General features: G+C 39.1%; 1 protein-coding gene across 5 annotated transcripts in view; it reads right to left on the reverse strand.

Moving 5' to 3' along the window:
• LOC134533287 (medium-chain acyl-CoA ligase ACSF2, mitochondrial) overlaps positions 1 to 15,580 on the reverse strand; it is a 177,757-nt gene that overhangs the window by 138,224 nt on the left and 23,953 nt on the right. For 4 of the 5 annotated variants that reach the window (XM_063370743.1, XM_063370744.1, XM_063370745.1 and 1 more), the window contains exons 3-6: positions 14,096 to 14,224; positions 9,938 to 10,158; positions 8,900 to 9,017; positions 1,757 to 1,852 (exon numbers count right to left, since the gene is read on the reverse strand). In XM_063370743.1, the coding sequence (XP_063226813.1) occupies positions 1,757 to 1,852; positions 8,900 to 9,017; positions 9,938 to 10,158; positions 14,096 to 14,224 (564 nt within the window). The remainder of the gene's footprint in view (positions 1 to 1,756; positions 1,853 to 8,899; positions 9,018 to 9,937; positions 10,159 to 14,095; positions 14,225 to 15,580) is intronic. The other variant, XM_063370747.1, reaches the window with a different exon arrangement.

A 15,580-nucleotide genomic window follows, 5' to 3' on the forward strand; every position in this document is an offset into this window, starting at 1 on the left:
TTTTCATGGTTTCTTGTGGTGTCGCGCGAGTCGTTGCCTGGCGACGAACTTATATATTTAACTCGAGCAGCGAGTCTCCAACTGAAAAGCAAACCGTGTCTTGTTTGAAAATTTTAAAAACTGCAACACACTATGCTTATCAAGGGCGGCAATTCTGTGCTGTTACATGACTGTCTCACACAAAGAAAGTGTTTTGTTTCTATTATAAATAACAATTTTTTAAAAATTATTACTATTATTTGTAGACATTTTTATGTTTTATTCTATTGTTGTGTATTTGGACGTATCTACGACTACCATGCTCTATGGCGTAGCCCAAGTGACTTGGAAGCTCAATAAGTGAGACCCCTCTAGGGAGCAATTGACTTAAACGGCAAATTGAACATTTTATACATAATTTGCATAACAAAACTTTCATTGTTGAAAAATCCAGTTTTAAATTTAAGACATTTTAGCATATTAAGTTGTATTGTTAAGTGTCTGTATTTTGTTTTGATGTGATAATTAAGTCAACAATCGGTGTGTCTCGGCCAATGAGAGGCCATGTTACTTAAGATAAGCGTCATTACTGAATTAACGGAAAAAAGTCTTGGAATAACGACGGCGTTGGCTAGATAGCCCGGGTTTCAATCCCCTTAAAAATCAGAAATATCTACGAGCTAAGTAGATCATCCTATTACTAGGATGTTTTAAATCGTCGTCTAAATATAAATTACATATTGTTTAATTAGTGCACGTCCTATATGACGTGTAATTATGAGTGAATTACCGTGAGTAAAATACCGACTCATGATGCTATCCTGAATGAACTGTTTTCTACATACACGTAATTTAATATTGCCAACGAACATATAAACATTGAATTTTATGCTGAACACGTTAAAGACTTATTGAAATAAACATTTGTTAGAGCCAATTACGTATCCTGATCTACACTTTAATTAGTTCTACACCCAGAGGTGAAATGAGACGGAGTTCTCACGATGCTCTACCGCAATTTACACATTGAATTCAGCCGCGGTACATTGAAATTAACTTAAATTATGAACATAATAAATAAACATTATTATTTTATTTCACACTAATTTACGATTCTAGATTGAGAGCAACAGATATAATTAATTTGAATTGTATGAACTTTTGTTGTGTTTTATCATGTGTGCAACATACCTCCAGTTATTTAAGAAAACATGATGATATACCACTAGTCCAACCAATAAGCATATATATTTTATTTGATTAAAGATTATTTGTTTTAACCCTATGTTATCTTGCTATTATTTTAAAGTGTATATGTTTGTTTTTCCTTAATGACCTTAATTTACATGTTGCCAATCTCATGCTAACCCTAGATTTGGAGTGTGAAATTATTTTAACTTTTTTTTTCTCTTATGTACCACACTACATAAGGGTGGCGCCCAGAGACATATTTAAATTTAACCAAAGAGTCTATACTCGACAGATTGATTAAAATCCAGAGAGAACTACTGTTGATATCTATTATTTAAAATATAATACTATTATTGCTGACTACACTTCGTATCAGTTTCAGTAGAGTACTTGCCTTTTCAGTAGTAACATTCATAATACAAGTTTATTGTAACTACTGTAAAATAGTCACCATACTTTGACATAAGGGCTAAAACCGAGATGATAATAAAGTCAGAACACAAACTGCATCGAGCACTTGAATTGAACCTAGCAAAAGGAGATGACAAAACATCGGACACCACGCACACACATACAAGAGCAGCACCTTGGACTGAAGTCCCAGCCTCTTGCCGAAGAAGTAGGCGTTGTTCACGACATTGTGATGACTGAGCAGCGTTGCCTTGGGTTTGCCTGTAGTGCCCTGCACACATACAATAGCAACCAGCTTTAGTATTGCACAGCCAATAGCGTTCTGGACTAGTTACTGCACACAATCAATAGCGTACTGGCACTAGTTACTGCACACAGCCAATAGCAACAAAGCACTAGTAACTGCCCACAAACAATATTAACCAGTCACTAGACACTAAACACAGCCAATAGCATCCCGGCACTATTCACCTCAACAGCCAATTGCAACCAGGCATGGACTCTGCACACAGCCAATAACCACCAATAACTCTGCACTGCACATTGCCAAATAAAACAAGGCAATATACATTGTACACCATCAAAAGTTTCCAGGCAACATTTCCTTGCACACAGCCAATAGCCAACAGGCTTTAGTCACTGCTACAGCCATTAGCGACCAAGCAATCTTCACTGCACACAGGCAATACCAACCAAGCTCTAGTCACTGCACACAGCTAATAGCAACCAGGCTTTAGTGACTGCTCAAGTCATTAGCGACCAAGCAATCTTCACTGCACACAGCTAATAGCAACCAGGCTTTAGTCACTGCACAGAGCTAATAAAAACCAGGCTTTAGTCACTGCACACAGCTAATAAAAACCAGGGTTTAGTCACTGCTACAGTCATTAGCGACCAAGCAATCTTCACTGCACACAGGCAATACCAACCAAGCTCTAGTCACTGCACACAGCTAACAGCAACTAGGCTTTAGTCACTGCTACAGCCATTAGCGACCAAGCAATCTTCACTGCATACAGGCAATACCAACCAAGCTCTAGTCACTGCACACAGCTAATAGCAACCAGGCTTTAGTCACTGCTACAGCCATTAGCGACCAAGCAATCTTCACTGCACACATTCAATACCAACCAAGCTCTAGTAACTGCCCACAGTCAATAGGAACCAGTCACTAGTCACAAAACACAGCCAATAGCATCCCGGCACTAGTCACCGCACACAGCCAATAGCCACCAGTAACTAGTCACTGTACATTGCCAAATAAAACACGGCACTATACATCGTACACCACCAAAAGTTTCCAGGTAACTATTCCTTGCACACAGCCAACAGCAAACAGGCTTTAGTCACTGCTACAGCCATTAGCGATCAAGCAATCTTCACTGCACATAGGTAATACCAACCAAGCTCTAATCACTGCACACAGCTAATAACAAGCAGACTTTAGTCACTGCTACAGCCATTACCGACAAAGCAATCTTGACTGCACACAGGCAATACCTTCCAAGCTATAGTCACTGCACACAGCTAATAGTAACCAGGCTTTAGTCACTGCTACAGCCATTAGCAACAAAGCAATCTTCACTGCACACAGGCAATACCAACCAAGCTCTAGTCACTGCACACATCTAATAGCAACCGGGCTTTAGTCACTGCCAAAGTCATTAGCGACCAAACAATCTTCACTGCACACAGGCAATACCAACCAAGCTCTAGTAACTGCATACCTACAGCTAATAGCAAACAGGCACTACTCTTGCTCACAGCCAATAACGTCCAGGAACTAGTCACAGCAAACAGTCATTAATGTCCTGGCACTAGTTTCTGCACACTGCCAAAATTAGCCAGTCACTAGTCACTAAACACAGCCAAAAGACAAAAAAAAAATTTAACTCCACAAAGAAAATTAGAAGAAAAAAATAGTTTATAACACAACAAAAATAATAGAGGCAGTTTTAACTACACAATGCCCTTAGTGACCAGACATTAGTTACTGCACACAACCAATTATGACCAGGCTTTAAATACTGCAATGGATAAATAACAACCAAGCTATGTCACTGCACACAGCCTAAAATTAACCAGGCAATAGTCTTTGCAGCAAGACAATAGTAACCATGCACAGTTTTTAGCACACAGCCAATAAACAACAGGCTCTAGTATTCACACACGATAAATATATACCAGGCAATATTCTCTGCACACAGCCAATAGTGCCCAGGAAATAGATTATACACACAGACCAATCTTCCAGGCACTAGTTTATACACGCAGCCTTTAGCAACTAGGCACTAAACCAGGCACTAGTCACTGCACACCAATATTAGCAAACAGGCAATAATCTCAAACATAAACAATAGTATTCAGCGCTAGATTAAATACACAGCACTAGTACCGCACACAGCCAAAAGCGACCATGCACTAGTCACTGCACAGAGCTGTGAGCGTAAAGGCACTAGTCACTGCACACAGCCAATAGTCACCAGACACTAGTATATGCACACAAACAATAGCATTCAGGCACTAGTCATTGCACTAAACCAATATCAAAAAAAAAACTAGTCGCTGCACACAACCAACAGCATTCAAGCACTAGTCTTTGCACACAGCCAATAGAAACCAGGAAATAGTCACTGCACACAACCAATAGCGACTTGGCACTATTCTCTGCACACAACTAATAGCGACCACGCACTAGTCACTGCACATAGACAATAGCGACCACGCACTAGTCACTGCACACAGCCGGTATCAACCATGCTCTACCCACTGCACAGAGCCAATAAAACCATGCACTTCTCACATACACCTCACTTGACAAACCAGCAGAGGAGATAAGTACCCTTTATTGTTATCTTTAAAAGATTTGTGCAATGGGAGTGCATGACTTGATGTAAGTTTTTGGACATACGCCATTGCTAAGAACTTTTTCTGTTGAAGAAAAACTAATAAATAAAATAAATAAATAAAAATAAAAATAAAATTACTCAAAAAAAGATACAAAAAACACACAAAATTAAGCAAACAATTGCTGTTGTCAACAAGGATATGAACACCACAAAATATTCCGAAACAGGAATATGGTCAGCAAACAAAAGAAAAAACAAAGAAAAATGTACTAAGAGAACGAAAAAATCCCCACAAATGATGACAACACAAAAATATTGAAACCCAAAATAATTCAGCACAACAGTTGAAGCGAGACAAAAAACATGACAAAACGAAAAAACAAACAAATACAATAGTTTTACCTAAACAGAAACAAGCAACTGCAAGAAGGGTGAAACCCTAAAATCCAGACTTGCTGAACATACATGGGAAAATAGCCACAAAATTCTCTGGGAAGACTCCACACCACTCATACAGGAATCCGATAAAATAAAAAGGAAAATCAAAGAATCAGCCTTCATTATTAGCAATAAAAATATTTTCAGCCAGCAGAGCATTGAATTAAAAAATATGTGGATCCCTTTGATAAAGAGAGAAACATCCCTGCAGCACAAAACAATAGCCAATACTCAACCCACCATAACCAATCCGCTTTAACTACATGGTGCACAGCCAATGGGGAGACAGCTCGTCTGTCATTGGCTGAGCAAGATGTAGCCCTTTCTCTGATAAATACCCTCATTTTCCAGCCCCTTCTCAGTCGCACCTGTGTTTCCGTACCATGTGCGTCTCTGCCTGAGGACGGGAGCAGATAGCAGTTCCCGAAACGTCGCTTGTTTCTGTTTAGGTAAAACTATTGTATTTGTTTGTTTTTTCGTTTTGTCATGTTTTTTGTCTCGCTTCAACTGTTGTGCTGAATTATTTTGGGTTTCAATATTTTTGTGTTGTCATCATTTGTGGGGATTTTTTCGTTCTCTTAGTACATTTTTCTTTGTTTTTTCTTTTGTTTGCTGACCATATTCCTGTTTCGGAATATTTTGTGGTGTTCATATCCTTGTTGACAACAGCAATTGTTTGCTTAATTTTGTGTGTTTTTTGTATCTTTTTTTGAGTAATTTTATTTTTATTTTTATTTATTTATTTTATTTATTAGTTTTTCTTCAACAGAAAAAGTTCTTAGCAATGGCGTATGTCCAAAAACTTACATCAAGTCAAGTACCCTTTATTCCTTTACATATTTTTTTTTGTCTTGTAGCATTAATATGCATAGTCGTATTAAATTTTTTAATAAAATGCACCTACATGACATATTTATGAAGAGCTGTATGGGATTCTTCAGTTTTTAAAATTAATCTTTTCATCTTTTGAGAATAAATGAATAATAATTTATAACGATCAGTTAACAAATAATACAACACATGAGGTTTGGCTCAATTTTCTTAAGCTGTTTTGTATGCCATGTAGTTATTATTGAGGTCTTTATCATTTTTGTTACATGCCAGGTTTTTTCTAGGTATTGGTAGATACATTTATAGTAAAGATATGTATTGGTTGGTCTTCTATGTGCTGGGCCTGTCACGTAGGTATGTGGGCGGATATGGCCTGGCAGGATGGGAACATGCTATTTGTGCGTGATCCGTGCATGGCTGCATAGCAGGTTTGTGGCCCAACTTTTTTTGCACTGTCTGCATTAACCCATAAGCAGGGTAGATGGAGGAATGGGGGATAGTAGATAGCTGGGATGGGACTGGTCGATTAGCAGCACATGAGTGCGAGCAGCCTAATCAGGGCCAGGTGTTTAAGGTGGTAGTGAGGCTTGGGTTGAGGGGCATCGAGGCCGAGAGACGCTTGCCGAATGAGGTAGGAGACAGATGTACCTCTGAGGCACACGCAGGAGCAGTATGTTTGGAAAGATGATTGTGTTTTTTCTCTTCCTGATTTCTCAAAAGTGCAGACAACCCTTTCCATGGATCATCATGGTGAAGGATGAGTAACACTAATTGTTTTTCTTTAAAGTAACCTGTTCTGTTAATGTAAATTAGAAATTTCTAGAGATGGACGAGTTGAGGTTTTTTGGCTTCGAGTCGAGTCGAGCCGAGTTTAGCAATTCATATTTCGAGTCGAGTCGAGTTCGAGCCACAAAATTTTTGAAGAGGTCGAGTCAGTTCAAGTTTCATAATTTTATATTTTTTTTGCATAATATGATAAATAAAATATTACTACACATCCATTGATATAAGAATTGTGTATCCAAAATGCATATCAGCATTATTTAAAAAAAACTAAGTGATTAATTAGCAAATCATTATGTTATTTAAATATAAAAAACTAAGCTTATGTGGTCTACCATGTTCCGATTTTTTCTCCACTTAATATTTGTATCAGTTTTTACTTTTGCCGAAATTCGTATGCCGTTTTTGGCTAGTGTTGCAAACGTCGAGATACGTAACTTCTCAATGTAAATACACTTTCTGCGGCAAGCTTATTCGCCCGGAACTGTTACAACTACAAGAATATCAATATGTTTAATAAATAAATATTTCATGCATGCATGAACGTTGTTATTATAATATTTTATTCAAACAAAATGAAAGTAAATTTATCTTAAACGTTATTGACACGCAGCGCTGCGTAGCGGAACACAGCTAAATTTAGTTCCAAAATGCAAGGCTGGCTGGCCTAACAAGCAGTCATTTTCACGCTTAACGACTTGGATGTTATTTACAAAATATTATAATATAATTATTTAGTGTTTTTATTTTAAGGTTTCGGAAATTTCTTGTTTATATGAGTTATTATGAACGGGGCACGATAAACATGATTATTAATACATGAGCGTTTTGGTACAAATTTTTCTTCAGTGAAAATCCATTGACGTATCTTGTAAACAAATGCGGTACCGTATTTGAAGTAAACACAGGATGTAAAAAACAATGAAAACAGTGCACGCTGTTTTCCAAGTTTTTTTTTTTATATAAAATGGTCATGTGACATAATTTTGTCCTATAAACTGTCGCCACTATCAACAAAATCACGTTACGACGTCATGTTCATAAATGAAAATAGGCCTAGGTTTGGTTGCACTTGTACCTATTATAGCGCCGTAGCACGGTAGCGGGCAAGGTTAGGTTTGCACGGGATTTGTTTTGTTTGAAGGTCATTATCAATTCTTGCTGTATTAATGACTTAGCGAAAATGTTAAGACAACCTATTATAAAGTGCTAGAATGTCACGATGCCGGTACTTAACTCGAAATGTGTTTCGAGTCTCGAACTTGATAAAATATGTGACTCGGTTTTCGAGTCGAGTCAATCTGACCCAACTCGGCTCGGCTCGACTCGATAAACCAGGACTCGACCCATCTCTAGTAATTTCTTATCTGTACTACCACCATTTTTTTTTGTTTTGTACAGAAAGTTAGTATTGAGTAACCATGTTCTGTTAAAACATTTTTGAAGTATTTTAAAGTTTGAACTTAAGTATTAAGCATGGCTAGGACAGGATAGGTATGGTTGGCCTGAGAGTTAACGATTTTATTTTTATTTGATTTTGGAACATGAAGAATTTTTGATGAGCCTATTGCTGTGAAATGAAAGGCTATTTCATAAAGGTCTTGTTTTGGAGTTTGCCCAAACAAATACCTGGTGTTTTATTTAGCACGTTCTTTTGGGATAATGTGCCGTGATCTTTCCTATTGTTTTATTTAGTTTCTATTGTTTTATGAAGTTATTTTATTGGTGGATTCTACTCAGAGTTCAAATGCTGTTCCTTGTAGCTCATGCAGAGTGAGTCTGCAGCAATAATTAGTAGCTCTACTTCTGTGTTTATTTAAATTGTGTTTCTTTGGTTTAGCTCAGTTTTTGTTTGGTTTATGTGCTGAACAAATGCTGGGGTAGTAGATAAGCCACCTTGGCTGATTATTGTCATACAGCCATTGTATGTGATTTAAGGCTCTCCCATTCATTACATCATCCCATCATATTTCCATTTCAGTATTAACTTTCATCACCACACACACACACACACACACATGTTAACTTATATTATTTCCCCTCGCCCAAGTCATTCTTTGTTTCTAAAATACATTGAATGGCTACAGGCAGGGAAAAAAGTGCTGAGATGGGATATGAGAATGACGATATATCCCCCCCCCCTCCCCCAAACACAATATTAAAAAAAAACTCATTATTTCCATTAACAAATTGATAGATTTTGAAATCAAACAGTGTGTAAAGTCATTCTATTCTTCCAGAAATTAAATTCTGCATAAGTTCCTGGCTACAAACAGACTTGTTTAAATACAGGTTTAGTATTGAAGAATCACAGTTATTTGGCATATTGAAAAATAATATTTTGAGATGCCTGGAGCAGTACTTGCTGACTAAGCAGCTGAGCTGTGTGGCCAGCCGGGTGTGGGATGAGAACTCACGGACGTGAACTGAATGTTGCAGCCCTCGTCCGGCTGCTGCAAGAGCTGTGCTTCCTTGATGGCTTCCTGGGACGCCACACTGCCTCCACACATCACCTCATCCAATTGGAAAGTGCCCCTGCAAAATAAACATGCCCAGGACTAGTTAGGCAGTTACCATGTACCCACACATTTACAACACTGCTCTAGTCGGAAGAGATTACTGCCCACAGCATATGGTAAGACGGCCAGTCAATGGTGTTAATTCCCCAGTTAATCTAGATGTTCGAAAGACACACATGTTGAGACCCAGTCACCAACACACTGGTCAGGTGTCAAAATTTGATTTTTGTTTTCGCAATGCAGTGCCCATCATCAGAGTCATATCCTGCCACCATGGTGTAGTGGTGAAACACTGGAATTGCATCAGGGACAAACTGCACCCGAATTCTGGTCTGTCCTTTCAAATTTTGGTTTTCCACGGTATCTGATTGAAGACCTGGTGATTGGTCGTGTTGGATAAGCATGTAAACTGGATAGACAACAGGGTGGTGGCCTCCACATTAGAACAAACAGTTATTATGAACTAATGCAGTTAGTGTGGACTATCAATAGTTAATTAAGTAAGGTAGTTAGTGAAGACTACATACAGATTGTGTTAACTACCAGAAGTTAATGAGGGACTTTGGCAGTTAGTGCGGACTATAGGCAGTCAATGGAGACTACGGCAGTTAAAGAGGGTCAATGGACAGTTAGTTGTACCACTGGCCCTTAAGAATGGACAATGGGCAGATAGTGTAGACTACCAACAGTACGTACAGACTACACAAAGTTATTTCAGAATACCAGCTGTAAGTGCAGAATATCAGAGGTTAGTGAGGATCACAAGCAGTTACAGAAAACTACCAGGAGTTTAGTGCATACTGCAAGCAGGTTAGTGTGGATCATTGGCAGTTAGTGTGGACTACCAACAGTAAGTGCAGACTATGGGCAGTTAGTGTGAACTCACTGTAGTTAGTGTGGGTTCAGAGCAGTTAGTGCAGACGTAGACGGACTCACGGTAACTTCCTGTCCCCCACGACGACGAAGGACCTGAGACTGGGCAGGTGGGGACTGCGCAGGTCTCCTGGCTGTGCCGTCTGCAGCTCCGGAGCAGCGGCCAGGAGCAGGCGGTGGTAGTCCTGTGTCTTGAAGGTGTCTGCGGCAATCAGCGCCTTCACCCCCACCTTGTTCACGCAGTAGGCCAGCTCCGAGCTCTGGTACGCTGGGTTGATGTTCACCTTCCGCCCACGTCATGGCACTCGTCACTGACCCACCCTGCATGTGCGCCTAGCTCGAGGTGACCACAACTACGAGCTGTGCATGGCCTCAGTGCTCATGAGCCGAGTGAAGCTGAGTGAAGCCGAGTGAAGCCGAGTGAAGCCGAGTGATGCCGAGTGAAGCCGAGTGAAGCCGAGTGATGCCGAGTGAAGCCGAGTGATGCCGAGTGAAGCTGAGTGAAGCCTAGAGGTTGTGGCGAACCCTGGACCAAGCCATCGGAACCCGAGCCTCCGTGTCCACAGCTGTCATGATACCAGCAAGTCAGCAGGGTTAGCACGAGGAAGGTATAGTTGAAGACTAAACAAGTTTATAAAATTAAGAAGGAAAAAAGCTTAATATAAAAAATGTTTTGAAAAAATCCAGTACTTGTCTATTTTGAATTTGGTGTAAAAAAATATATTCAAAATTTAAAACCAGAAAGATTTGGCCATGCCAGATAAATTCTTAAAACATTTGTCAGAAGGACCAAAATTTAAATTTTTCTAAGGAATCTTGTAAATAAGAATACAGTGTAATCATGTAATTTATTTTTAAAATCCAGTAATCACATGAATTCAATACCCACATTCTTGAGCTCAAGAGTAAGATGACTTAAAAAAAAAATGTGTGTGAAGAGAAGTGAAACTTCTTGCTTATTATTTTATTAGATATAGGGAACATAATTTTCGTTCACTGAGGTCGCAGATAAAAAATATATACGCAAGTATGCGAGCACTAAATTATGCTATTTCACAAGTATGCGAGTGTGCAAGTATGCAAGTATACATGTAAGTGTGCAATTATGCAAGTGTGCAAGTGTGAAATTATGCGATTATGCAAGTGTGAAATGACGCGATCATGCAAGTGTTCAAGTACGCAAGTGTGCATGTATGCTAGTGTGCAGGTATATAGTGTGCAAGTGTTCAAGTATGTGATTGTACAAGTATGCAAGCTTGCAAGTGTGCAAGTATGCTGCATCATTTCTACCTCTCTACTGGTTACCCCACTACGTCTTTAACTATTCCCCTCATATGATCAGAATTTTCATAATACTCAAAAATTGTAGCCCCCTCAGCAAACAAGTCTCAATTAAAAAACTAATTTAAAACTAAGGACATCTATTCTGAGGTGGACTCAAACTCATGACTCCATGGCTGGAAGTCGGGCAGGCCTAGGCAGACCACTAGACCACAAAGGCCAGCAGATTTACACTTCATTTTTTGAATGATACTTTTTAAAAAATGTTATGACATTTAAAATCAATAGTGAAATTTTTCTCTCTCCTGGTATTTAAGAACTAATTACTTGAGAATAAAATATGGAAATTTTAAGAATGGAAATTTTTTTTTTTAACAAACGCTTCCCAGACTCAAATATGCATTCTGAGAGCATTAGTTTTACTGCTTCCTTTAAATAAATTGAGATTGCTTGTAGAATATGCAAGAATCGATAAAAATAAGCTAAACAGTGCTGGAGACCTAAAACTACCTACATGAATAAAAATCAGTACCAAATTATTTACTTTTGACTAGACTCAAACCCTATTCTAGCTTCTTGGGTTTGCAGTGGAGCACTGGGCCTATCATGTTACATATGTACTAAAAATAAAATTAATGTGTACTTTAAGAGACAAAGTTTTTCCACTAATATCACAGTGAAATATATATTTGTTTGAATACAAGAACACACTGAATTTTTCAGATATAAAGATTTATATTTTTGAGAAAAATTACCAACTCTAATATATTAGAATGCTAAGATTGTTCTCAAGTTACACTTTCTAATAACCTTTTGAACCGATCACATGGGGGAATAGTAAGGTAAGTGGCGGGGGAAACACCTACAGGAGGAGAGTGTGTCAGCGACGCCACTCCAACGCATGCGCTAGCGGTCAAATGGGAAGATGGCAAGAGGGTACGTAGCGGAGCATGCTATTTGCTAGTTGTAATGGCCAAGGGAAGACGGCAGGGGAGAGGTATAAATAACGCAGCAGTGATGCTACTGAATTCTCGTTATGCTGCTTGTGTTTGTCTAGTCCTCAGTTTTCGTAATGACTAACAATTGACGCTGCTATATTTTTAAAATTTTATTTAAAGTAACTACAATTTATTTATTTGTGTGTAAAAGGGTTATTGATTTGTGTAATTAAATTTGTAAGTATAAAAAGAATATAGACTTAAGAGGTTAGCTTTCAAAGTGTAATTTATTTTTTGGTATGCAAACTGTTGCATGCGATGAAGTTGACGGCAATGCTGTAAGCTGCATTACAGTAAAAGTCACAGCCCTACTTACATTTCCGTCTCTCCGAAGAAGCTCTCACTCCTAAATTACAGAAAGTTGACTACATGATACCTATTTGGTTCTACCTCTCAAATGAGCTCTACCCAGACTACCTATGAGAATAAGGTTGAAAAATGGCTAACCAAGCCTTATAAATGATCGGCATGATGCAGCGCGCATGCGCCAAACCCCAGGAGGGGAGGCTAAGACCGACAATGTACTAATTAGAGGGGAGGGGAAAGGGAGGAAGGAAGCGCCAACGCCCGCCGCGGAGTGCAAAGTTCAAAAGCAGCGGACCCCACTGCTTCAAGGTAAGATGGAGAATGCAATGACTGTGTACATAATGTGTTAAATTGTACTCAGCATCAAATTGGTAAATAAAGTGTGTAGCTAAACCCATGGTTCATGATCATTTGTTAGAAGACCCTACCCACGACTAGTAATAAAATATAACATGAAAATTGTGATTTTAAATGTCAAAAGGACTTATAGTGTTGTGAGATAGACTTTATAAGTGTAATTTATTTTCAATTGAGTGTTTTTTTTTTTTTTTTTTTTTTTTTTTCCAGCTGGAGATTGTGAAAAGCGGTGCCAAAAGTGCCAGTGAACGGATGCAATGTACAGGGCCGTGGAAAAAGGCATTTTTCATTTGAGGTCATACCCGCGTCAATACTGTTCACATTTATTTCTCTAGTTCAATAGAAAATACTAATAACGTATCTCTATCCATACCTAACAAGCAAGAAGTTTCACTTCCGTCGCACATGGACTCCATGCATAGATTTTTTTTCCCAGTGAGTGAAGATAGCTCAAACATGTTTCAGCCTAATGTTTAGGCCTGGAAATCCCAGCACAGAATATTAAAAGCAGCAGAGTTACACACAGCGAGTTAGTTGCCACTCACAAGTCAACAGGGGTGAGCTGACAGTGGCCTGCATGCCCGCTGAATGCCTCGGCAGGGAGACCAGGAGGTAGGCAAGGCACACATACTAACTATTCCTTCTTTCCCTTTAAAACAATCTGATCAATATAAAACTGATATGCTGTATTAATTGATAAATTTCTGTTCAGTCGACATATATTTTGCACACAGTAAAGGCAAAGCAGCTATACTACGAAGGTCCACATCAGATGGAGAAATAACTGACATTTAAATGTGACAAGCATTAAGAGTTAAGGCAAACATAAAAAAAAAAAAAACACACCTGTAAAAAAGGGGGTTGTCTGTAAAGTCAGTTTACGGGCAATAATTTTACGTGATAACGTCATAAGAAAACATTGATGAAATATTGCATACTTTTTAATATTCAAATATTATTTACAGTTTTTGCAAATTTAATTTAAATAATTTGTTTAAATATAATCACGAACAATTAGTTAAAAAAAGCCCGCCTTGACCTGTTTGATATAATAGAAGATTTTCTCGCACGGTGGTTGGCCGGTTTTTGCACGCTCGGCTCAGCGGAAGGTGACAATAATTTTTTGTGCGTGCAGCCGGCGTTCATCGATTTATAAGACCGTTATCACGTCAAAAAATTATATTTCCATTGTTTATTTTTGTTACAAGAATAATCTGTATGGTGTGCTGTACCACGTGCATGAAGCAAGGAGGGAGGGAGGGAGGGAGGCGGGGCTCACCAGCACCAGGCCGGCCCGGGCCGCAGCGAAGTACGACACCACCCACTCGCTGCTGTTGGGGCTCCAGAGTCCCAGCCGGTCCCCGGGACGCAGCCCCAGCTCCCAGAGCCCCGCCGCCAGCCGGTCCGCCTGCCACACGCACACACGCACACTCGCACACTCGCAGAGACTGAAGCTGCAAGGTCGTCTGGCAAAACCTGCAGTCACCGTGATTGTAAAAAGTGCAGCAACGTGAGATTTTTGGAATCAAATTGTAAATTATGGCACCTACATCACACCACAGTTATCCCTGACTCTAGTACTTGTGCACACCCTAGTACCCTCTTTATGAAGTCTTGGTGTGCATGTCACAACTGTAATAATAATAATAATAATAATAATAATAATAAATAAATATCTAGACACAGTTACTGAACTCTCTTCAACACCACGTGTCATGGCTTCTACACACGGGCGGTGTCAAGAGAGCTGTGTGGCTGGGAGGCCAGGAATAGCGACGAGTGACACCACCGTGTGCGGTGTACGGGGGCACACTGTCATCGCGAAGGAGGGGGGGGGGGGGGGAGCCAGACGCAGCACAGAGGTCTGTGTCTGTTTCTGTGTCTGCGAGCTGCCCGCATCACGTTGAAACACTCCTGTGACCTTTCAAGATCTTCTGATGTGTCCCAACCCACACATGCGTGGAATCAACAGGTGCAGTTTCATTTGTACAATCCTTTTATTAGCTAAACATAAATATATATATTACCTACTTATTACATCTTTAAGTCCTTTGCATAAACTAAATTTATACACAATTACATGTTTTTTTTTTTTTTTTCAAACTATTGATAGGCAATACAAAAATTGAACAAATGTAAATAAAATTAACTGTAATTTCCTTTTTAAATTTTGTTGTTTTGAGGTCACACATTATCTGTCAATTTTCGAACATTTCTTTGCACATAATTTAATGGAACTAAGCCACCTGCAATTTGTGAATGAAGAGGAATGATATTGTTAACAATGATTTCAAACATCTCTGGTATGCGACACATTATTTAGTTTTGTCGGCCACATATGCAGGGATGCAACAACTAAATTTCCAAAGGGGGGGGGCAATATACCTTTTTATAAAGAATCATCGATCCCCCGTATTGAAGCGGGGGTCCGGGGTCCTCCCCTGGGAGTATTTGTATTTCAAGGTGGAAAATGGTGCTATTTATGCAGGTTTATTATCTAAAAATTGATTACACAGCACTTTCTTTGCCCCCGTTTGCCCCCACTTCAAGGTTTCAGAGGGGGGCAAAATACCCTTGCCCCCTCTGTTGTTGCGCCCCTGCACATATGGTATATATTTATACGGGTTTAATTAATTTATAACTTTTGGCTCATCTTAAAGCTTAGTCTCACATGCTATGTCAATTTTTAATTTTTTTTTCATTTTCTTTTATTACTTTTAATTAAATGGTATTTCTGCGAATTTAACATATAACTCTCTCGCAT

This window comes from Bacillus rossius, chromosome 6, assembly GCF_032445375.1.
Source record: "Bacillus rossius redtenbacheri isolate Brsri chromosome 6, Brsri_v3, whole genome shotgun sequence".
NCBI classification, from domain to species: Eukaryota; Metazoa; Arthropoda; class Insecta; order Phasmatodea; family Bacillidae; genus Bacillus; species Bacillus rossius.